We start from the raw sequence: 24,543 nt of genomic DNA on the forward strand, positions 1-24,543 counted from the left end.
GTGTGCACAAAGGATATATGTGACCTGTGTGTAATAAATATGTGTGTATGTGCATGCATGCATCCGTGCTTGTACATTGAGAGGTATATGTGCATGCATACATAAGAGGAAGTGGGGGTGGAGAGACTGCAAAGTCAAACAGACCTCAATTCCAGTCTTGCCTCTGCCTCTTCCCAGCTATGTGATCTTGGATAAGTTGCTGAGTCTCCCTAGGCTCAGTTTCTGCATCACAAAATGAGAATAATAATACCTATCTCAGAAGAGAGTCAGGAGGAGTAGAGCTCGTGGACGTGAAGCACAGTAAGCGCCCAATGCGTGCATACTATTTGAGAATGTATTTGTGTGCACATGTAAGCCATGCAGGGTGTGCACGTGGAGCTGTGTGTATTTGCAAGGTGTGGAGGTGTATGGGGGGAGCATAATGGGGGCATGTGTGTGAGTGTGTCTGTGCATGTGCTGCATGCACACTTGGGGTGTGCCCAGGCTGTGGAGGTGAATATGTGTGGGGTGGGGTGTGCACGATAGTGTGACTGTGGCATGTGTGACTATGTGTGTTGCACACTGTGTGTGCGTAGCATGGGGGGCTGTGCCCCAGACCCCTTATTCTAGGTGGGGCTGGAGTTCAGGGGCCTGGTTGGGCCAAGGGGGTTATCTCTGGCTGTCATTCCCGTGGTGGGTGGGGGGCACCCCCTCCAGCGGTGATTGAGCCCCTGCTCTCCCACCAGGCCTGCCAAAATATAGTGAGACAGGGTGTAATTACCAGCACTTACCGCGACCATTACCCCCTTCGCTGCCGCGTGTGTGACACACGACCCGTCAGCTCGGCATTCGCGCCATTAAGGGGCCTCATTAGCATTCCGGCTCAGAAGCAAAATTACCCTCACTGCTCATTTCAAGATGTCATCAATTTTAATTTAGGGCCCAAAGATAGTACAATGGGAAGGCCCTCCCCAGCCCGCCGCACATGGGGAGAGAGGAGAGAGTGGAGGAGGGGGCTGTTGGAGGGAGAATGAGGGGGGCATTGAGGGAGAAGACGGACAGAGGCAGGGATGGGGGAAAGATGGGGCTGAATGAGGAGGCAAGGGAAATGGTGATCTCCCCACCCCCAGACAGGTCCCCAGGCTAGGGCCTCCGCTGGCACCCCCTTGGGAGGGAAAAGGAATTGAAGGCTTGACTGGGGCAGGGCCCTGACCCCCTGCCCCTGCAGGCCCTCTGAAAGCTAAGGTGTCTGGAGCCACATCATGAGCGAAATGCAGAGCCCAGCTCTTCCCTTCAGATGTTCCTTCAATTCCCACAACATCTTCGGGAGGTATATAATGCAATCCCCCATTACAGATGGGGAAACTGAGGCACAGAGTGTCTCCATCACACAGCGAGCCATGGCAGAGCCCACATTTAAATGCAGGCCTGTTTGGCTCTGCTGCTCCCTGCTTTCCTGGACCCAGAACCCATGGCCTTGTAGAATAGTCTTCCAGTTAACATGCCTGCGCCCGTGGGCGGGGACGGAGGTGACCACCCACCCAATCTTATCTCCCACCAATCCCTCTCATCGGCAAGTGCTCCCATCCATCAGGCCTTTGCACACTCTGTGTCCTGTGCCTGGAATGCCATCCCCCTCCCTCCACGTGACTTCCCTTTCTCCTTGTCAGCCTGGTCCCTCATGACCCAGCTTAATGTCACCTCTGCCCTTTCTCTAAGCCCACACTGAATCATCACTGCAGTTTCACGTGTCCATCTCCCCTGCACCCACCCTGCCCCCCTGGGACTAGCTCACAGAGAGATGGACTGGCCCTTGTCCATTTGAGTATCCCAGTACCCAGCACGGTGCCAGCTCAAAGGGGATGCTCGGGGATTGCTGAGAGAATGACCCCTACATCCCAGCCAGCTTTCCTGCCCAGGCGGAGCTAAGGACCATTGTCTGGGTGGAAAGGGACCAGGGCACCCCCCCCCCCCATTGTTCAGATGAGCAGCTGGGGCTCAAGATGAGGTGGGCAAGGGCTCAAGAAGGGCTGTTTCAGTCCATCTCTGGGTGTACTGCAAACGTTGAATGAACGCTTGACTTAGTGCATGATTGAATGAACAAATGGGTGAAAAGCACTTCTCTCTGGCCACTTTCAGGTCCCTCTAGGGACAGAAATCTCAACTATTCCCTCACCAGGCATTGCAACAATTTGACATATCAACACTCCTGGGCATTTTCATCTCACAAGCAGATCCTGTGCACATTCCATGCCTCTTTCTGAGAAGGAGAAACTTCACAGGCAGCTCGATGGACCTCTGGCTGGTGGAGATCTTCCGGAAGGCCTGGTTTGGGAGGTGGAAGGTGGGGGTTCTTCTCAGTATATCTAGCCAGCTCTGCCATCCCACTCTGTCCTAACTCACAGTGGGGCTCAGGCAACTCCCTTAAGCCCGTAGGCCTCAGTTTCTCCAAGTGTAAAGGAGGAGGTCATAACCCACATCTCAGCTGTTCAGGCCACCATGGCATGAGGCTCAGTGACATGGCAGCAGGAGGAGGGCTGGGCCTGAGGGGGCACAGGCTGAGGGGAAAGGGCACTGCAAATCAGCACACCTGTCCTTAGCCCCGACCAGGTCCTGCCACCTTCTCTCCTGCTCGACAGCCCCTCCAGCTCCCTGGCCACCGCAGGGGTGAGAGAAGCAGGGAAGGCCTCCATCCTGAGCCCTGCGACAGTGCCCTCACTGGCGGCAGGCGCTGCTCCCCGGCCTCACAGAAGACAGATTGCTCCTTTAATCACTCTGGAAAAGAACCCCAAGCCGATATAATATTATAATTAATTAATTCACTAAAAAGGTATTAAATTTCTCTCCCCCCTGTGGATATTATCTGAATTCATTGACCTTTAGAAAAATCACCCTCTAATTGTAACCAGGTCCAAAAGCATTTGCAGACCGTCCTTTTTACATTAATAATATCTTCCCGGACTTGGCTCTGGCTGCTTAAATATTGTATAAATTCCACTGCCCCCCTCGGAAAAGAGTGAGCAAAGAGAAAAGATGAGGCTGGAGGAGCCTGAGAGGGGGATGGGGGCTGGATCCTGAGAGGTGGAGGTTCTAGGAGGTGAGGGGCAGGTGCTACATTGAAGGGACTCTCTCTAGCAGCTTGGAGGGGCAGGGGAGGGGAACAGGCTTTGAGATGGGGCATGGGGGGATAGGTTGGGAGCAGGAATGTTAAACTTAGGGTTAGTTTTTAGGAGACTGTGTGTGTGTGTCTGGGGAGAAGATCCAGAGTGCATAGAAGACTCTTATTCAAGTGCATGGCCCCAAATAGTAAAGGAAGAATCTCTGATTTAAAAGAACCATGAGTGATGGAAACTCTGGAATTCCAAGCAGGACAGTGGGGTCCTCCTCCCCTCCTGGGCTGCCACTCCAGTCCTGGCCTCCTGGACAGCCCTGCCCCACAAATGGTGGAGGAGGCCTCCAAGCAGATGCGGTTGGACATGCAGAACTTCCTAACGCTGCTGCTGAGGAGGTAGGTACTTAGGCAGGGAGAGCAGCTGTGAGGACACACAGACACAGGAACTGGAGCTGAGAAGAGTAGGCTCGTGGCTGGGCACTCTCTGCATCCTCCACCCTCACCACTCCCCCTGCCCCAGCACCCTGGCTCCTGCTTTGGGGACCCGTGTGGGACCCGAGAGAGCCACAGCTGCTCGTCCTCTGCTTTCCCAGACCCCACTCCCATTTGCACATTTGTTCTCACTAAAATGAAGGAGCTGGATGGGCTCATCTCTGCTTTCACACCAGCCCACTTCCCCACTCTGCCTTTTTAAAAAGAGTTTTCCCTGTGGACCAAATAAAGAGCATGAATGAAGAACGCATTCCCTTTTTAAAATTGAATCAGAGGCGTTCATAACCACCAATGGGAAGCTGACAGCCCCACTCCATTCCAGCCTCAGACACACGAATACTTTCTGGTGGTTTGTTGAAATGCTGGGGGTAGCATCTGGGCCACCTTAATCAAACCGGTAGGACTGCAGGACTCCCAGTCAGGGTGGAAGCCACCCAGGTGGGCACTTTGGAATGTACATTTAGTTAAGCTGAGACTCCCTCACCCCCACCAGCCAGGACAGGCAGCTCATCCTGGCCCAGTGGCGCTCTCTTGTGGACAGAACCCCACTCACATCCTCAGTCCTGCCCAATGTGCGCCCAGACCCCACCCCTCAAGCTTCTGTTGTAGCCAGGCTGAAGGAGCCCTGGGGCAGGAAGCCAGCAGGCAGGTGGAGGGGGAATACCGGTGGTCTTGAAGAAGCAGGAGGGCAGCTCTCCACTCCACTGAGAAAATCCCCAGGGTGAAAGGGAAGATTAAGTGGGACAGAGATTTCTCAACTGCCTGAAGGACTGGCCGTGGGAGCTCCCAGACCCCTACCCCCTCCAGTGCCAAGGCAGCCCAAACCTGGATCACCAAGTTTCTCCCAGCCAGAGTCCAGGGCTTGCCCCAGGAGGGGCTTGGAGGGAGGTTCCCAGGCCATGGGCAAGTCCCAGGCAGTGGGGTGATACCTGGAACTGGAAAGAGCCGCCAGCGCCCAAACTGGCTCAGGCTCTACAAGGTCATCCACGGCTTCATCTAACCTTGAGATTAATCCTGCAGCCTCTGCCAGCCCAGCCGCCATCAGTGCCCAGGCCGCCCTGGCCCCCTTTCCTGCTCTCCCTTTACATGTTAATTGCTCCTACGTTGATTTGATCTTCCACTCTACACAGAGGAAATTGCCCTCTTAGCCATTTTCATCTTGGGATTTTTTTTTTTTTTTTTTTTTAATTAGGCCCTTTCTTCCTATCAGGGTCCAGTGAGGAGGAAGCCATTTTGGTCTCTGCCTGAAGAGACCATGGAAAGTCCAGACAGGACTGGAGGAAGTCTAAGAACTCTTTCCTCCCTCCCCCAGACTTCTGGGGCTCAAGCAGCTGCCACTCAACCCCTCACTGCCCCAAGCCCATGTCCCCGTCCCAGGGAAGCAGAGGCCCTCGGGAACTGTTGTGTGGCAGGCAACTGCAGCCCAGAGAGAGGAAAGGATTTGCCAGGCCTCACTGCCAGACAGGGCCAGAGCACAGCAGGAAGTAGAACCCGCATCCCTGACTCCCACCCAGCGTCCTGTGCTCCTGTCTCCTTCCAAACTAGTTCACGTGCATCCCTTTCCCCAAACCCACAGAAGTCGCAGCCCCTCAGTTACTAGGAAGACTGTCCTGCTACAGACACTAAGACAGAGAGAGGAGGGGCCAGTCTGGCCTCCAGAGCACCCAGCCAGGCCTTCTCTAGCTGGGGCTCAGCCCACCTACACAGCAGGGAGAATCTGGAGAGGTCACCACCGGAACTGGGGGTGGAGAACAGGAAAACCATGCCCCCAACCTGGGCCAGGGGTAGCCTGGTCCAAAGCTGACCCAAAGAAGCAGCTAAGGACGATGGACTTGGTATATGGGCAACCTGGACTCTGCGGCTCAGGCCACACTGGAGGCATGGGACCAGCATGGCTGCATCGCCATCTTGTGGCCATAAGAGGTACTACGCCCACAACAGTGCCCAAACTCCTTAAACAAGGCTGCATCTCCAGCTTCCCTGGGACAGGGCTGAGACTGGGGGGATCCATGTGACCGACTGGTTCCCTCCTCTCCGTAACCCCCATCCTGACCCTCACCAGGGGCATCTGAACTCGGAATCCAGAAAGGGGCCAGCTGGGTTGAATCCTCCCGTTTTCTGTCAGCCCCAGGCCCGCTCCAAAGACACAGGACAAGCATGTACAAAGCACAGTGTTTACTAAAGGCACAAAGTGGGAAGTCTGGAGGGGAGCTGCTCTTCCAGCAGTGATCCCACAGCTAACCAGAACCCAGCCCCGCCCTCTCTTCTGCCCACCCCGCCCTCACACCACCTGGTGGAGAGCTGTTAGCACCATAGGGGGGTGGGTGCCCCACCTGCAGGAGGGCAGGGGGAGTGCCAGGCTGAGGGACCTGCTTGTCACCATCTGAGTCCCAGAAAGGCAGGCCTGGGCACCCCCTGGGCCAGTTGCTGCCTCAGAGAAGGAGCTTGCTGAACCACCTGCTCCAACCTGTCCTTCATTGGCAATGGGGGGATCAGGCTCAGAAGATAGGACCCCTATCTCTCTACCCCCCGACTAAGACCTCTTCTTACCTCTAGTCCACCCTGTCCCCTCCCTGCCCCCTCATGATTGCAGCTCCGGGAGCCGGATGAAGGCTTATTCCCACCCAGCCCCATCAGAAGGGCTGCCCCCGGGGGGGCACTGAGCCAGGTGGGGGGCTTCTGCTGACCCCACAGGCTGCCGGACAGGCACTAAGTCCAAACAGGGCCAACAGGGAGGAGTGAGGCAGGGCAGGTGGCTACTTCACACACAAGTGCAGCCTGATGTGGGGGAGGGAGGCACAGGGGCAGCCAGGGTCACAGCACGTCGCCCTCCTCCATGCTGAAGCTGCTCCGACGGCTGCTGGCCTTGGAGGCCTCGGGGGACATGGTGGATAAGAGGGGGTCTGAGGCCAGTGGTAGCAGTGAGTCGTCCAGGAGCATAAGGTCCAGATCCTTCTTGGACAGGTTGGGGAATGGGGAACCATGCTCTGGCCCCAGGGGGTCATGGTAGCCTGGGGGCCCCTCTTCATCCCCTCCCCCAAAGCTCAGGCTGTGGCTGAAGTCCAGGTGATGGAATGGGGAGGGGGGATGGGTGGGCGGGGGCAGCGGGGCCTGGGGGGGCAGAGCCGGCAGTGGCTCAGGGTCCGGGACCTCGGCCCCCAGCATCAGGGCCTCCCCTGGGCCCTCTTCGCTGGGCAGCTCCTGCTTCACCACCTGCTGGGCCAGCTCAGCCATGTTCATGCCAGACGGGGAGGTGGTGGGGAGACCATGCACTCGCGCCTGCATCTCCAGCTCCTGCAGAGGCAGACAGGAGGCTGGGGGCACACACCCATGGCCCCAGCTGCCAAGCAACCCCTTCCCAGACCCCCACCACAGAGCTTGCCTCTCCCCTTATAGCACCCAAGACCACAACATGTCTCCACTGGAAGAAAATATAGGGCGGCTCTAGAGTCTAGACCAGTGTCTTTTCAAACCACAAGTTGTAACTCATTCGTGGGTTGTGAAACCACACTAGTGAGTCTTGACCAGCTCTCTCTCCATGTTTTTTAAATTGAAATAGACTTGTCTAGGCTAGCCTGGCATAGAAATAAGCAGAATGCACTGCACCTATTAAGGATGAGTATTCTTTCATGAAACTTAGATTTTTTACTTTAAATGTGTCTGTGTGCACTGGATTTTAATGTAAATTGTATTACTTACCATGAGAAATAGAAAAGTTTAAAAGCTGCAGTCCAGTCAGCCTTTGTATAGAGCACCACCTCAGATACAAAGAGGATCAGAGGCCCTCAGTACAGAGCCAGGACTAGAACTTGCAGCTCCAGCTGGTAGGGCTGATTCTCCCAGCCCTTGTTCTTTAGTTTGCCCTGTGGTGATTCCTAGCACCATCCACCAGGTGGTCCCAGCTTTCTCCCTCCCAGGCACACTTCCCTGCCCCCTTTAAGTTAGGTGTACAGTTTACTTGCATTGGCCAAACACATGCGAGCAGAAGTGACATGTGGCACCTTAAGGGTGACACATGGCTTTAAAAGCCAGCTCTAGATGTTCCTATCCATCAGCCTGGGTCTCAGAATGAGGGTCTCACAGAACAGAACCCCCAGCTGATATTTGTTGTTAAAGGTGCTGGGGATTGTTGGTTACCAAAGTATACCATCTTGACTGATACTCCTCCCTCATTGGCATCATTCCTGTGTCTCCAATTTCAGAAGTATAAGCACTGGCCCTGGAGTCAGAAGCCAAAGCAGGGTCAGGGGTCAGAGGTACCCAAGAAGTCTAAGTTCAGGGCCAGACCTGGATGCGGAGCCAGAGCTGCTTGTTGGTCATCTCCAGGCGTCGAGAGTGGTTCTCAAGCTCCCTGGACTTCTGCAGGTCTTTCTGCATCCTCCGGATGTAATCAACAGAGGCCTTGAGGATGGTGCCCTTGTTCCAGCGCACGTCCCTGCGGTGGCAGGCCAGGTGAAGTCAGGGTGCATGCTCAGAGAGGGGCCAAGTCCTGTTACTGCTTTGGTTTCAGAGCCTATGTCGCCTGTCTCAGCCTTGCCCACCAACCCCAGACCTGGCCACCGCCTATTTGTGGAAGAGGCTGATCTCAGTCTGCATAGAACAGGCCCTCCCAGGTGACCTCTGTTGCCACCACCCACCTCACTTATCCCATGGAACTAAGCAATTGGAACCAGGGAGCAGCCTCCTTCCTTTCCTGTCACCAAAACCCAAGCCTATCCTAGGTTCTTAACTACTACCCCTCTCTCCACCAGTCCAACGCCCTTGAGAAAACTTTCCCAGCAGGACTCCTCCTCCAGGAAGCCTCCCTTAACCCCAGCCTCACTTCTAGGACAGGAGCTCATCTGCCTTGAGTTTTCCTGATTTGGGAGAAGGAGAGCTCTTCTTTTCTCAAACAGAAGATGAGCTCCTAGAAGGGATTCTCTTCCCATCGCTTCCCCTTCGTAACCGGCATGGGGCTGGGGCAGACAGTACTCATCAGCTGCCGTCCACTCCCAGGCCTCTCCCTCCCCACCAGAAACCTGCTCACAGGTCATTGGCCTTGGGGATCAACATTCCCAACTCCTTGATGCGGTCATTGATGTTGAACCTCCGTCTCCTTTCAACTGAAATACAGATTCCAGAGGGAGCAATCAGAGGGACAGGGACCGCACATGTGGAGAGGCACCCAGCCAGGGAGGGGCACCGCAGGGGCAACCTACAGCTTAGACTTAGCCTTTATGGTAAGTAAGGGGTGACCAACAGACTGGGATTTCTGCAGGGGTCGGGGGGTGCCAGGGCGCAGGCCAGACACAATTAAGGGGCACCTCAAGGCCAAATTGGCCCTGGTCAGATTATTAGCACAGCAAAACCATCTGGGGTAGGACTCCTCCCCACTGCTTGGAAGCCCTTCAGTGGCCCCAGGTGCCACACCCTAAAGAGAACAATCTGATAAGAAAGCAATCTGATAAAGTGGGGACTTCATGAATGTCCCTTACCAGGAGCCCCTCTCCCACCTCCATAAAGAGGACTAGTGTGAGGAGGGTGATAACGGCCTCACCCACCACCGAATGGCGATACCATTGAGTCACACCAGTGGGAGGGTTTAAGGCAGATGCAAGGGAGTTGACCTTGGACAGGGAAGCCTTTCTAGAATGTGTGCAGCTCGGGGAGTGGCTTTTCAGCCAGCCGAGGTGAGATCAGGGAAGGAGGAGGCAGGGAGGGGGCTGGGCAGGACTCACTGAGGTTGTGATTGTCTTTCTTCTGCCGCTCCTTGGCCAGGGCCCGGCTCTCAGCATCTGGAAGCCAGGGGAGGAGAGAGGAGCTGAGGGGAGGGAGCACAGCAGTGGGGGCAGGGGGTCCAGGGGCGCAGGGAGAGGGAGGCAGTACCTGTGAGCTCTCGCTTCTGGGTCAGGTCCGCAGGGCAGGAGCTGCTGGTGACGCCCACCAGGGAGGCTGTGACCTGGGGGTCACTGCTGTACACGTTCAGGTGGCTGCTGGACAGGGGTAGCTGTGGGGTAAGGCAGGGAGGGGGACCTAGTGAGCAGCCCCCTCTCCTTGGGGAGCGCCCTTCAGAGACCATTGTCCCAGGAACAGCCATTCCTAGGGACACCAGGGGCATCAGAGTTCACCCCGGGCCCTTCACTCAGCAATTCAACCTGAAAGTCTGCAGAGTCCAGAGCCAAACAAGATGCAGCCCCTGTCCTCAAGGAGCAGCCAGCCTAGAGTGACTGAGAGTGACGAAACCAGCTAAGGGATAGGATTAGGCCCTAGGCATTATTTAGCGCTAGGGAGGGGCACCTAATCAATTCTAGAGTTTCTGGGAGGTTTCCTGGAGGGCGTGCAACTCAAGGAGTCCTGAGCAGACATGTGAGGAAAGGATCTACTGGCAGGGGGTACACAATCAAAGGCGAGGCTGGCCAGAGTGCAGCCATTTCAAGATGCTCGAGCAGCAGGAGTGTGATGGGGACAGGGACAGGAGACACAGCTGGATCATGGAGTGCTATGTTTGACCCACAGAGACACTGGGAGTTTGGAATGGGCAGCCAGTGGAGGTTTAAGCAGGGGTCTGACAGGGACAGGTTTGAGCTTTGGAAAGCTCCTGCCACAGAAACACACAGAGCAAATCACAGGCCCAGACACCTCACAGTGTACACAGGAACTACCAAAGGTACCAGACGCTGGCACCCACCCTCCCCCCCCCTGCCCTCACTGCCCCTGCTAGCTGCAGGTTTGGACCCAACTGGTCCCAGCCAGCTCCTGTGAAGCCACTCAGCAATGTCACCAGGGCAATGACATTCACTCCTTGACTCCCCACCGCAGGAATTGGGGACTTTCCCTTGGTGGTATGGACTAGGGTCAGCATCAGGGTAACACGCTCAGGTCCAAGGAGCAGGAATAAGCAGTTGAGGATCAGGACCTCCAAAAAAGGAGGGGGGCACCAGCAATTCCCCCTTCTCAGTGTGAACACTTGTCACCTTTCCACAGAGCTTGCTCTCCATTTCTTGCTTCATCTAATCTTCCCACAATCCTGTGGGTAGACGGCATCATCCCAATTTTGCAGCTGAGAAAACTGGGGGTCAGAATGGTTGAGAGACTTCCCAAGGTCACAACACAAGCCAGAAGCCAGGCCTCTGGATCCCAAGCCCAGCTCCTTCCCACCTGCCACTTCACCTCTGCCCAGGAGACCCAGAGAGTGGTTGTGCTGCCAGAAGCTGCCAGAGGGAGGGGTCCTGTGGTGGCGACCCCTTGTCAGGCCAGCTCCATATCATTTGCCCCATGGAGTGAGGGACACAGGCCTGTGCCCACTGGGCTTGGTAGAGGATCGGAACCCCAGATCCCCAAAGGAACACAGCAGCTCCAGGCCTTCCTGTGGACTCACTGCTCCCCTCCCATGCTGTCCCAGCCCACTCTGCACCCCTCCCCTCCTCCCAGGAAGCCTTCCCGACTGCCCCAGCCATCCCTCTCCCCTCTGAGGCCATATCATGCACACAGGCTGAGGCACATCCTTCTTGATTCATAATTCTGCTTGTTCCTGGGCCCTCATCACATTTTCTGATGGAGGCAACTCTTGTTTCTACAGAAAGATGCCAGCTCTGCCTGGTGAGGCCCTGGCTCTGGCTCTCTCCAGGCTCAGAGCTAGTGTGGGTCTTCTGCCACCTCAAACACACTTACACACCCATCCCGCCCTGACCAGGAGTACCGTGTTGGGCATCTGCATTTCAGGATTGATGTAGCCCAGGACATCATCCAGACGCATAATGTTGTCAATGACGTCATCCAACTGGAAGAGAGAAAAGTCCATCTGGGGACGGCCCATGGGGGCAAAGGGGCACTGGGGCAGCCACTGATATGAAGGGACCTTGGGACCCACCTCACCCAAACTGCTCATTTAGGGGAGGAGGAAACAAGCCCAGAGAAGGGATGAGCTATCTGAGTCCCACAAACCCCAAGGCTGGGCCTGGGCTCTTCCCAAGGAGCCTGCCTGCCCTGTTATGGCTTTGCGGGTATGTTGGGCTTTCCCGTATGAGTCCTCTGTTTCTCCCTAGCAGAGCTTTCAAAAGTAGGGATGGTATTTCACCTGTGACACTGGGGCTCCCTGAGGAAGGGGCTGTGTCTCCCCTCAGACTGGGGTCCCCTGAGGATGGGGCTGTGTCTCCCATTAGACTGGGGCTCCCTGAGGACAGAGCTGTGTCTCCCCTCACCCTGGGGCTCCCTGAAAGCAGCACTCCTGCCTCAGTCACAGCACCAGGCAGAGGAGGCAGCAGCGTGGGCCAGCCTCTCACTCACCTCCCTCTCGGGGTTAGAGCCGATGTGCAGCATGGCCATGGGGCTGTTGGGGGCACTGTTACCAGTGGAGGAGGACAGCATATGTCCGGCCCGGACCCCTGGGGAGGCGGCTGGTGGGGGTTTCGGGGAGCCCTGGGCAGGGCTGATGTGGGCGGCAAACTTGTTCCCGTAGGTCTCGGACAGGTACTCCCGCACCTTCTGGTGCTGGGACTGCTGCAAGTGGTAAGAGGTGGGATTCTCCAGGTAGGACTGCACCTGGCAGGGGAGAAGGCAAGGGCTCCAGGGGGTGCTGAGACCAGTGGGGTGGGGGGCAGGCTGGAGCAGGCCTACCTTCAGCACCTCCCCAGGCACAGGTGGTGGTGACTGGAAGTGGACAGGGGTGTTGATGGCCGGGGTGGGCGGCCCCCCCAGCTGCTGTTGCTGCTGTTGCTGCTGCTGCTGCTGCTGCTGCTGCTGCTGCTGCTGCATGTAATGCATGACAGCCTGCTGCTGCATGCGTTCCCGCTGCTCCTCCTGCTGTGCCTGTTCCCGCATGAGCTGCATGCGCAGCCCGATGCGTGATGCCATGGCGGCTGCTGGCGCTGCCTCCCTGTGGACAACGGGGGCAGGTCTGTGAGGCCCTTTCCTCCACAAAGCACTGGGGCTTGGGGAGGGGCCAGGACAAGTGGGATGGCACCCACAGTGCAGGAGAAGACACTGAGCCCCAAGAAGGGAAAGGATTTGCCCAAAGTTACTGAGCAAGCTGGTGACAGAGCTGAGACGTGCATCCCAGCTTCCCCATTCCTGGACCAGAACTGCAGATTCTCTCTTCTCTTTCTGCAGTTGGTCAGCCCCCAAAACTCAGAGTCAAGCCCACCTCCCCTGTGTCTCAGGCCCACATCCTGATCCTATTAGATCCAACCTCAGATACACACCCCTTTACTACCACCTCCGCTGCCACTAATGTAGGCCCAGCCTGCACCATGTCTTATCTGGATTCCTGAAGGCACCCCCTAGTGTTCAGACTCCCTCCTTCTGTCTTGCCCCACAATTCTTGTGACTCAGTAATTAGATGGACCCACTGAGACCTAAGTCAGATCCTGTCCGTCCCCCTGCTCAGAACTCTCCGAAGCTCCCACTTCATTCAGAATAAAATCCAAAATCCTCACCATGGCCTAAGAGGCCCTCTATGATCTGCTCCTACCTCATGTTCCCCTCTGACCCCATCTCTTCCTTTTGTCCCCCTTGTTCCATCTGCTCCAGCCACACTCACCAGTCCCTGCAGTCCCTCAAACACCGCAGGCCTGCTCCTGCCTCAGGGCCTTTGCTCTTGCTGCTCCCTCTACCTAGAATGTTCTTTTCCCTGACACTGTTATGGCTCCTTCACCTCCTCCAAGGCTCAAATATCACCTTCTAGAGACCTTCCAAAACCAACCTATTAAAATTGCAAAACCCCTGCCCACCACGCACACTCCCTACGCCCCTTCCCTCTTATTTTTCTCCATATCACTTACTGCCACCTTAAATACTATGCATTTTTGCTTATTTATTTTATTTACTGTCTGTCTTTTTCTTGCTAGGAATGCAAACTCCCCAAAGGCAGGATTTCTTTCTGTCTTGTTCACTGCTGTACTTTTAGCCTCTAGCCCAGAGCCAGGGACATGGTGGAAGCTGCATGAACGTGTGAAGGGAATGAGTACTACTTATGACCAGGCACTGGGGATACAACTGTAGTCCCTGAATTCATGGAGTCTGCATTCTAATCAATGAGAAAGGCAAGTCCACAGACAATTATAACCTTGTGCAGGGTGGGCCACTTCAGGGTGCTGAGAGGACTTTCCACTACACAGCACATCAGCCCTGATCTTCTATGGGTCTCAGTGGGACAGGTGTTGACTTAGGCCCCCAGGCCTAGTCTGGAAGGTTGAAGACTGGACAGAATGAGTCCTGCAGCTGGGCCCACTCTGTCCTTGGCTCACTGAATGACCCTGGGCAAGTCCCTTCTCCATCTCCCCATGAACAAAATGAAAAGATTGGACCCCGTTATTTCTAAGGTCCCTCCCAGCTGGATGGGCTGAGATTCTCAGAGGTGCAAGGCCCCTGGGGTGCTCCAGACTCCCCGAGGGTCCTGGCAGGGGCTGGAGGGTCCTCATCTTTGGGATATTGCAAGAGGCAGTATGACTTTGTGGTTGAATAAGGGTTTTCAACTAGGGCAGATGTGGGCTTGAATCCCAGTTCTGCCACTTCTTTGCTGTGTGACCTTGGGCAAGTCACTTAACTTCTCTGAGCCTGTTCCCTGATCTCTAAGCAGTTTCTACTTCAGAAGACTGGTGAGAGCGTTAAATGAAAACAATGTGTCTGGCACAGTGCATAGCACCCGGTGGGGCTGAGAAGTGAGACATGGATAAGCACAAGACTTCCAGGGTGAGCTGACCAATGTGAGCCAGAGGTCAGAGCTGTGCCCCAAGGTCCTAAGAATCATCCCCAGACCTCTGGGGGTAGCAAAGAAAAGTAGCACAGGCTGATATGTTCTGGCTAATGCCAGGTAACACGCTAAGTCAGCATTAGTGGAAAGTACTGGCAAATATTCAGTGAAAATCACCAGATCATAGAAATGATAATAACTAGCATTTATTTGAGCATTTACAGTGTCAGGCACTATTCTAAGCACTTTCACCTCAAAGAGCCCTGTGAGGTGGTTTTAGTTATTATTATCCTTTTATAGATCAGGAGAGACAGATGCACAGGGAGGTTAAGTGTCTTGCCGCGGGGACAGAGCTGGGATCCGATCCCAGGCAGTCTGGCCCCTGAGCCCATGCTGGGGAGGGGAGAGTCTCCATACAGAGCCCAGAAGGAGCTTGTCTGAGGTTGCAGAGCTGGTTGATCCAGGGCCAGGAATGGAGTCCAAGCCATCTGACCCCCAACCAGGGCTCCTTCCACCACTCTGAGTGGCTTCCCTATAAAGTGGGAAGGGGCTGCCTCAGCCTCAGGGGTCTCTCTGCCCAGCTCCCAAGAGGGCAGTCCTCAGGAAGAAAGGAGCAGAGGCGCCACTCACCACCTCATCTGTCCTGCAGCAGAGGCACAGCCACAGCCTCCACCCATGCCTCCGCCTACCCCTTCTCTGTACTCCCACAGAGGGGTGTCCCTGTCTTTGCACCCCACTGACTACCACACGCACTATCCCAGCCTACCTCCTCACAGCTGCACACCCATCCATACAGCACCGGACAGCCCCCCCACCCACACACACACCCAGAGACAATCTGACTTCAGTTGGCCCTGGTGCAGGGGGTGGGGGCCAGCGGACCTGGCAGTACCAGCCAGCACGGCGAGGGCTGGGGGAGAACAAGCCCCTTGTTTCTCTGACAGAGGGCTGGGCGTCTGGCCTGGCCTAGACTGGAGCAGGCTTTGCCATCAGGAGAACTTGTGCTAAGCCCTGCTCAGCCTCCCACTGGCTGGGCCAGCCTCAGTTCCCTCATCTGTAAAATGGACACAGGAATCCCTGCCCCACTGGAATCTGTTTGAGCCTCCTGGAAGAGGGTGTCGAGAACTATGAACTGCGAGGAGTCTGCATCAGACAGTGTTGGCAGCCTTAGCTTGTCCCTGGTCCCCTGACAGAGTGAGGCTTGTCCCCTCCGTGCCCCCTCTTTGTCAGAGCACACACCCTCACAGCACTGCTTCTTCTAGCCAAGTTCCAGCCTCCTCCTACTGCCCTGGCTCCCAGCCTGGGTTGCTGTGAGTGTGGTCTGGGTGGGATGGGTGTGGAGCTAGGGGAGGGTCTTTGGGGGATTCTAGGGCAGATGGGTCCAGGAAAGAACCCAGACACGCCAATCCCCCCACCCTCAGCTCCCAGCTCTCAAAGCCTGAGGGGCCACTCACAGCCTCCCCCAGCACAGAGTATAGCCAGGAAGAACTGAGAGGAGGGACATGGGAGAACCAAAATGCCCCAGGGCACCACCCCACCACCTGTACCTCCTAGAGGTGCCCACTGTGCACACATTTAGTAATACTGGGGTCTGGAGCACCTACTTCTGCAGATAACAGGCACAGGGTGTTTCCCTGGATGGAGAACCTTCTCCCCTGCCCCCCTCCCAGGTAACATCCTCTTCCTGAGGGGAGGAGGTCTGACGCCCCAGAGAATTCCTGCCCCTCCTCAGTTGCATGGACACCCCCATCCACACCCTCAGGACCCACTAGCTGCCTCCCGCTGCTGCTCACCCAGAACCTCTCAGCTGACTCTGCCTCAGCCTGAAGCTGAGTGTGGGTTCCAGCTTAGCCAAATGAGCTTCACAGCCCAGCAGACTCACTGTCCGTCCTGGCTGGAAGACTCTGGAAAGCCACTTAACTTCTCTGCACCTCCCTTTCCTCCTCTGTAAAATGAAGCCTATAACGGTACCTGCCTCATGGGGCTGTGGTGGGGATTCAGGGAGACACAGTTAGTGTGTGGAATTCCCCTTCCCAGGCCCTTAGGTATTCAATAACAGGGGATCCTGGTCTCCTCTGGTCAGGGCCAGAGCTGGTTTCACCCAGCCTGTTATTGGTCCCCTTCCCCCTCCTCAGTCATTTACACCTTAGTATGAACCAGTTCTTAAACCTTAGTAAGAACCTTTCCTGAGGGAAGATGTGGACAGAGGGAGGAGAGAGACAGGTAGAAATCACTAAACTCCATGAGGAAGAGGCAAGGAGAAAGTGGACCCCAGAACAGAAAAGTCTCAGATATAAGAAAGAAGATACTGTATCAAAGATATAGCTTTGAGTGGAAGAAGCAAACTGCAGAATAAAACGTACAGCCCGAGCCCATTTAGGTAGTAAATGGGTATATGTGTAAGAAAGATTAGAAGGATCGTAATACTGATAGCTAAAGTTTACTGAATGTTTGCCATGGGTCAGGACTGGTCAACGTGCTTTTCAAATATCAATTCCTTTAACTTTCACAACCACCAAATGAAGTGAGTTCTCATTTTTCAGGGAGGAAATAAAGGCACAGAGAGGTGAAGTAACTTGCCCAAGGTTACATAGCTGATAAGTAGCAGAACGGAGATTTGATCCAGGCAGCCTGGCTCACAGCTCCCACTCTCTGGGCGCCCCCAGACCCCCAAACTGTTCAGAGTGGTTACCAGAGGGGAGAGATTTTTATAGTTTCTCATTCCACTTATGAAGCCCTTAACTCTTACGACGTGAGTATGTGCTACTTGGAAGATTCTTTTAATACAGGGGAAAAGAAGTAGGGCAGATTCCAGGGGTTTGTGAGGGACCCAACCTGCCTTCAATAATGTCGAAAGGTGGGTCACCAAGGGAAAAATGCTTATGTGGTCTGAACTGCCCTGGGGATTTTTCTGCCTTTCAGGTGATCCTTTAAAAATTGGAGCAGGAAGCTGAAAACACATATACCCCATGACCCAGCGACTCTACTCCTACATATATACCCAAAAGAAAATCCATGCATTTGCCAAAGGACATATATGAGACTACTTCAAAAAGTTCATGGAAAAATAGAATTAAAAAATAATACAGATCTTTCCATGAATTTTTTGAAGGACCCTCATATAGGAACCCCAAACTGGAAACCACCCAAACGTCCATCAAAGAAAAATGGATAAAGAAGCTGTGGTGCGTCCATACAACAGAGTGCCACTCAGCAACGAGAGCAAACGAGCTACTGTCACATGCAACACAGATGACTCACACAGACATAACACTGAACAAAAGAAGCCAGACACAGAAATGCATAAGCGTGATCGACGTATATATATTAAGTGCAAAAATAGTCTAGACAAATCTACTGTGTTAGAAGTCAGGATCCTAATCACCCCTGGGGAAGTGCCTGGGAGGGGACACAGGACAGCTTGGTGGGTGGGGGACTAGGAATGTTCTGTAATTTGTTGCGGGTGTTGGTGACATGAGAGTGTCTTATTTATGATCACTCATTCAGCTGCTCACTTAGTTTGTATTTTTCTGTATGTGTGTTATTCTTTCATAAAAAAAAAAAAATCACGCAGGGCTGGTCAGTTAGCTCACTTAGTTGGAGCATGGTGCTGATAACACCAAGGTCAAGGGTTCAGATCCCCATACAGGCCAGCCACCAAAAAGAAAGAAAAATCACAGAAGAATAAGGGCAGACCTTAAATAGTTTAAAAGAAGGGTTAAGCAAATTACCTTCACCAATACTCCTCCTCCTCCAAGTGCTTTAAAATGCCTTTGGTACCAGGCACCTTCAACACAACTGCCAGAGCGTAGCTGGTACAACCTTTCTGGAAAAGCAATTTGGCAATATGTGTCAAAGACTTAAAAAATATTCGCTAGCTTGCAGAAGTAATCCTAAATTCAGAAAAGGCTCTTACGCATAAAGATGCACTTCACATTATATAGAGAAAAATGAAAAATAATCTCAATGTCCAGCAATAATATAGTTAAGCAAATCATGGTGTGTCCCTCCTGATGGAATGTTTACAATGAATAACATGGGCATATGTCAAGTGACAAAAAGTAAGATGCAAAATTATATGTAAAATCTGATCATCACCATGGAAAAATATGTACAGAAAAACCTCTTGGGAGGAAAAATTTTACTGACTTCTCTGGATGATGCAATCATGAGTGTTTTGTGTGGTTTTTTAAAAAATCTTTAAGCATGTTGTTCTTTTTCTGTAATGAACATGTATATCTTTCTAATCAGGAAAAATATTTCAAGCTAACAGCTAATGCTTATGGAGAGTCCTTACTGTGTTTGAACATGTACTATTCGAAGGACCTTATTTAATTATCACAGTTACTTCATGGCATGAGAATCATTACTATTCCCGCTCTACAGATGAGAAAACATGGGCAAAGAAGGCTGTCACTTGCTAAAGGCCGCACAGCTAATGAGTGGCAAGGCTGGACCCTGGCAGTCTGGCTACCACTAAAGCCCTGGGACTGGGAATTTGGCCTTGGCCTATACTTGGGGTGAGGGTTGCCACATTTTATTTTAGAGATGTCCACTGAAGAAGTCCCCCTGCAATCTAAGGGTTTCAGCAGCTGATCCCTTTCAACCAGCCCAGGGGCCAGAGGGTGCCCAGGACAATGGAAGGGTCTGCAATCCTCAAGCACAGGCAGAAGAAACTCTACCCTTCCTCAAACGGCAGAGATAATTTCCTGTATTCCCAGAAAAACACATGTCTGGTGGCTGAAACAACAAAGTGTTTGAGCCCAGCAGCTGGGATGCCTGTTTAAGCCATTTACTATGTTCTGTGGCTCTATGGTGGAAAGAAGTTTTCATCTGATCCAGCCTATTACAAACTACCAGTTGTGTGAGAGCTGCCCTATCAGTCCTGGGAAAATAAACCGACCACTAAAGGAAAGCCTCCTGAACAGGTGCTAAGACTTCTAAGGTGCTAGAAGTGGGACCCCATGACCCGCTGGGAACCTCTCAGCCTTGGGAAGGGAAGAGAGGGAAACATTTAGGATTTGAGGTTTGTTTTGTCTTTTATTGAGCCCTCTTTGGCAGAGGAGGTGGCAGAGGGAGGCCTGACGAACTAGGAAACAGAACAAGAACATTCACATGATCCCTATACCTTAGAACAAGGCCATTCCAAATCACCCAGGCAGACATGAGGTCCTGCAGGGCCTGGTAGATCGGGGCAGGGGGGAACCCAACAGAGCTAGGAGTGGGCAGGTGTCACAGACTCCCAGGAGCCAGCGGTCTTGTACACAAGAATGCCTGAATTCAAGTCCCAACCTTGGGCGTGACTCAATATCTGGGCCTGGCCTCAGTCTCCCCATCAGTCAAGAGGGGCTCGCTCGCCAGCTGGGTCCAACTCCCCCACAGAGAAGTTGTGCCCTAAGTAGAGATGCTGGGTATGGAGGCCCTCTTCAAGGGTGAAAATGTGGGCAGAGGGAAGGTGTCACCATTACAGTCTCTGTTTATTGTCGTTCTGTCCAGGCCTACTGGGGGCATCTCTGCACAAGTCCCCTCTTTCTGTTCCTCTTAAGATCCTTTGGGGAAAAGGGTCCCATCCATTCCCCCATCCATTCACACATACCACCCTTCTGAAGGCTCCAGGCTGGGGCAGAGCAGCCTCGTGGTCACCTCAGCCTCTGTCTCTCCTTACTGGACAGGGGCAGAAAGGACTTCCAGTTTTTCCCATTAACAGGCACCCTCTTTGCTTCCTCTACAAAAGCCTTGGGTTTTTAAAGATTTTCTTCTCTAAAGCTTGTACAGTATATCATGTAATTTACTGCAGTGGGTCTGGGAGAGGCAGGTGACAGATAATAATTCCCACCTTTTTGGGTTCTAAAGAGGTGATGAACAGGCAGAGTACTTAGCACAGTGCCCACACATTGGAGCTACATAATAACGTAGATTATTATTATATTATCTGGCCCAGTGGTTCCCTAGAGGTTATGAAGGGTAACAGTAGGTCCTCCAGACAGTCCCATACTGGAAAAATAGCAAACCAGAGTCACCTGGTAAGTATGCACTGTTTGATTGGAAGGTCCTTTGTACTAAAAACAGAAATGAGGTAAGTGGTCCATGCTTTTAATATTTTTAATTCATTGTTTTGTTTTGTTTTGTTTTCCTTTTTGTTGAGGTATTATTTATCCCAACAAAATGCATAGATCTGACAGGTATAACTTGATGAATTTTCACAGGTGTAGACACCTTTGTAATCACCATCTAGATCAAGATGGAGAACTCTGCCCCAGAGGGAGCCTCCTGTTGGCCTCCATCACCACAGCAGAGTGTCCCATAGCACGTAAAGGCTGTCCTGCAGGATGTGGTCCTCTGTATCCTTCATGCAACATAATCACTCTGCCAAGTGAGAGCACTTAGGACTGGCTGACCAAACTCCTGTTTGTGATGCATAAAAATTGGCAAACAATTTCATGAATTGCATGAAAAAGCCAAGCATCCAAAAGAAGGACCTGCACAATGCCCATCGGTGGCAGCAGAAGCTGGGCGGAAGAGGCAGTCACGGGCTTGTTTTTAAATCTCCAGCAGGAGGTGGGGAAGAGGGAAAGGAAGGGGATGGGAGGGGAAGGAGAGCCACATGAGCTCCTGGCCTACTTAGTGGCCTCCAGTCCCCACAACTAAGGCCCATTAGCCCCAAGTCCCAGCTCACATCCCACAGGAAAGGGTGAGAGCTGGCGCCTCTCGGCTGGCCAGCCTGTTGGCCTGGGGCACCGGAGAGAGCAGCTTCAAAGGCCCAGACCAGAGAGGCGCCCATTCTGTCCCACAGGGACCAGCTGGTCTGTGGCATGAGGCCTGCCCCAGGAGGGCTGCCCTGGGTGTGACAGGAGAGGGGGCATGCAGCTGAGGGAAGCATAGGGAAGAGAAAGCAGAAAGGTAGAGGGGGCATTCCACCCTTGTGATATGCACAGATACAGCCGATCCACCCATGCAGATCCTCTGTCCCTCTGTGTCTCTCTCTGTCTGTGACACACACACACACACACACACACACACACATTGCTGAATCCCTCACCTAAGGTTCACCTTAGCAGGCAGCCGCCTTTCCCCTGGGTCAGGTGGGGTGAAAAGACAGACATACCCTCTGCCTTGCTCCCCTGCGCCCCCTCCTGGCACTCTGTCCCCTCAAGCGTCCTGCCTGGGTACACTCTGCTTGTTCTCCAGCTGTTTGCTGGCCACCTGCCAGTCTCCCCAGCCATAAGGAAGCTTGCAGAGAAATCACCTTTCTCCTTTGGAATGATCACCCCATCCCACCCATTAGACTTCCAGGAGACGCAGGGCCCTCGGGTGCTGCTCATCCAGTGACGAGGACACACGCAGTGCTCACCTGCTCACTCACTCCACAAACACTCCCTGAGTCCCTGCTATGTACCAGGCATCGCACTCAGTGTGTGACCTATGTTAGATCTCATTCCCCCCACAGACACCTCATGGGACAGTGAGCAACACTGGCAGAGGAGGAAACCAAGACTCAGAAAGATTAAGTGACTTGTCCAAAGCCATACTGCAAGAACATAGTGAAGTAGGGATTCAAGCCCAGGTCTCTCTCAGGTGTGACTACCACCACCTCTGGCACAGGTGGGAAACTGGGGCCCCCAGGAAAGATCCCCCCATGTAGACTGATTATTGCTCCCTGCACTCTCAGCCCTGCCCTATTCCCCCCACACCATGTCACCCCCAGTGAATCCTGCTGAGGCTCCCCAGAGAGGCCTGTACACCCTTCGGCCCTCCCAGACACCTCAGGATGCAGGCCAGACCCCACGCCACTCAGAGACACTCTTTTCTGCTTAAAAAGCCAACATGATCCACGCCCAGGAGGCTTGAGGGATGATACATCTGGATGTCACTGAGGCAGTTAATGTGGGCCAAGAGAGTGCCTGGGGGGGCAATTACATCAAGCTGGTCAGACCCATATGCAATTACATGGATGGATCTAGCACTGGACGAAAGCCAGTGTGTGGTGGGGTCTAGCCCATAGAGGGCTCCTCAGGAAAGGGGCCTGAGGGCAAGACAGGAGGATCAAAGACTGGGACCCAAGTGATCCAAGCCCCATTGGACCCACCCCATCTAACCTGCTCCCTTCCCCTGCAAGGGAGGAACAGCTAAGTTTTCATGGGTGATAGGTCAGCCCACATAGTCACTGAGGCCTCTTCCCAGGGAAGACAAGGCCCAAGAGTCTTCCTAACCAGTTATTTCCTGCCACTGTGGATTTGGGGCCCCACTGATTGACCCCGTGGAATGAGTTTGTGCCACAAGGACTCCCTCAGCCCCCCAGGCCCAGCACAAAAGCCTGCCCAAGGCTAGGGTGGGATTGGAAGGCCTACATTTGGCTGTAACACCACCCAGCTGTGTGACCTCAGGCAAGTGCTGTCTCCTCTCTGGGCCTCAGGCCCCTCACTGATAATGTGCAGGGGCTGGATGGGACCTGTCCCAGGCTCCTTCTGGTTCTGTCCAGGTATGCCAAGGGTTCTGGCAGTACAGATTTGTCCCTGTGGAGTTAGCCTACAGGGCCGAGGGGGAGGGCCAGGCGCTGCTTTTCACTGTCACCTCTGCTGCTATCCCGGCACTCAGAATTGCCCTCTCCAGAGCTACGGCAGCCTTAGGGAACCAGCCTTTGCTTCCCCATCTCCTCAGGAGAGAGGAATCCGCATTCCAGCCTCTTCTCCAGGCTGCACAGGGCAGGGAAGACCATCTGGGCACAAAGGGGCAGGGAAGAGTGCACAGAACAGTACACAGAGCAGTTTCTGGCTCCTGGTCCCCAGACCTTGCTCCAAACCCAGCCCCAGGGCCAGGCCTCCCTGTATCTGTCCTCCTCAGTTGGCTAATAATGGCCCTCAGGGCACCAGAACCTAAGCCACCCCTGACCCAAGCCCAGGGCCCCCAGGGTACTCCGGGCCCCACCAGTGCCTGGCTCCTGCCCCCTGCTCCTGGGGGGTTTCCTCTCCCTTATCACCTGCTGCCCCCACCCTCACCCCAGTCTCTCCAGTCCCGGTGGTTTGTCCGCTGCAAAGAACTACTACTTGGCTTTGTTTTTAAGAATCTAATCTGCCTCTGAGTACTTTGGAAACAACCACTTTAAAGCTGAAGTATCTAGGCTTTGCTAAATTAAAGAAGACACAGCTGGGGGCAGGGCAAGGAGGAAAGAAGGCAACACTTATGGCATGGACAACTGCATTAAGTTCACACAGGTGGCCTCCTGTCTCTGGGTCCAAACCCACAGGCATTCATTATTACCCAGTCTGAGAGCTCACTCCGCACTAGGCATTGTACTGAGTGGATATGCATAGTGACTTAATCCTCCACACAACCCCACCCACCCATGAGAGAGGGACTGATATATTCTTCATTTTACAGATGGGGCAACTGAGGCGCAGAGAGGCTGAAAACTTGCCCAAGGCCACACAGCTGGCAGGTAGTGGAACTGGGGCTCCTGGCCTCTGAGTCCACACACCCAACCACTGCCCAAACATACCTATGAGTGCATGGGGCACCACGTGGAGCACCGGGGTGTGCTGAGCACCCCTGGGGGGATCTCTGAGGAAAGCACCTGATGAGGCAGGCAGGGGGTCTTAAGCCTACCAGGGGAGGGGCTCTTGGCTAGGCAGGTGGGGGCAGGATACCAGCCCCACTCAGCCCCTCCCTTCTCCAGTACTCTTCCCCATTCAGTCCCTCCTGCCCCTGGAGACATCCCTTCCACCAGGAGCCACCCAGGACTACCCCTGCTGTTCCCTGTGACAGTTGCGTCTGGTCTCCATCCCAGGCAGCATCACTGTTCTAGGCTGCCCTCTGCAAGACAGTTGGGTTTAGTGGAACACGCATATGTTCTGGACCTGACCAACCAGAGTTCAAATGTGACTTTGCCACTTACTCACTGTGTGACTGGGGCAGGTGCTTAACCTCTCACAGCCTCAGTTTCCTCATGTATAAAACAGGATGGCAGTAATGCCACCTTCCTCAGAATAGGAGAGAAGGTAAAAGGAGGTGAAGTGTGTGATATGCCTGGCACCTAGGGGGTGGTCTGTGAGTGCTAGTCTTCTGCCTGGGTGACCACTACCTAGCTGGTGAGAGATTAGATGGAAGAGGGCCTTTTAAGTCCTTGCCACTTAAACTGTGATCACAAGCATCACATCCCCTGGTTGCTGGTTAGAAACGCAGACTCTTGGGCCCCTGCCCAGACCAACTGAGTCAGAACCTGCATTTAACACACCACCCCAGGAGATTCCTGGGTACATTAAAGAAACTTTACTTGTTGCCTTCTGGGGACTTG

General features: G+C 53.8%; 1 protein-coding gene across 4 annotated transcripts in view; it reads right to left on the reverse strand.

Annotated features, from left to right (window-relative positions):
- Positions 1-5,743: 5,743 nt before the first annotated feature.
- Positions 5,744-24,543, reverse strand: part of TFEB (transcription factor EB) — a 45,160-nt gene continuing 26,360 nt past the window's right edge. For 3 of the 4 annotated variants that reach the window (XM_063096863.1, XM_063096860.1, XM_063096859.1), the window contains exons 2-9: positions 12,179-12,437; positions 11,849-12,103; positions 11,262-11,342; positions 9,449-9,569; positions 9,301-9,357; positions 8,610-8,685; positions 7,871-8,018; positions 5,744-6,877 (exon numbers count right to left, since the gene is read on the reverse strand). In XM_063096863.1, the coding sequence (XP_062952933.1) occupies positions 6,398-6,877; positions 7,871-8,018; positions 8,610-8,685; positions 9,301-9,357; positions 9,449-9,569; positions 11,262-11,342; positions 11,849-12,103; positions 12,179-12,415 (1,455 nt within the window). In that variant the 5' untranslated portion in view covers positions 12,416-12,437 and the 3' untranslated portion in view covers positions 5,744-6,397. Of the gene's footprint in view, positions 6,878-7,870; positions 8,019-8,609; positions 8,686-9,300; positions 9,358-9,448; positions 9,570-11,261; positions 11,343-11,848; positions 12,104-12,178; positions 12,438-17,983; positions 18,005-24,543 lie in introns of those variants that run through there. The other variant, XM_063096862.1, reaches the window with a different exon arrangement.

The sequence above is a fragment of the Cynocephalus volans genome, chromosome 5 (assembly GCF_027409185.1).
Source record: "Cynocephalus volans isolate mCynVol1 chromosome 5, mCynVol1.pri, whole genome shotgun sequence".
Taxonomy (NCBI): domain Eukaryota; kingdom Metazoa; phylum Chordata; class Mammalia; order Dermoptera; family Cynocephalidae; genus Cynocephalus; species Cynocephalus volans.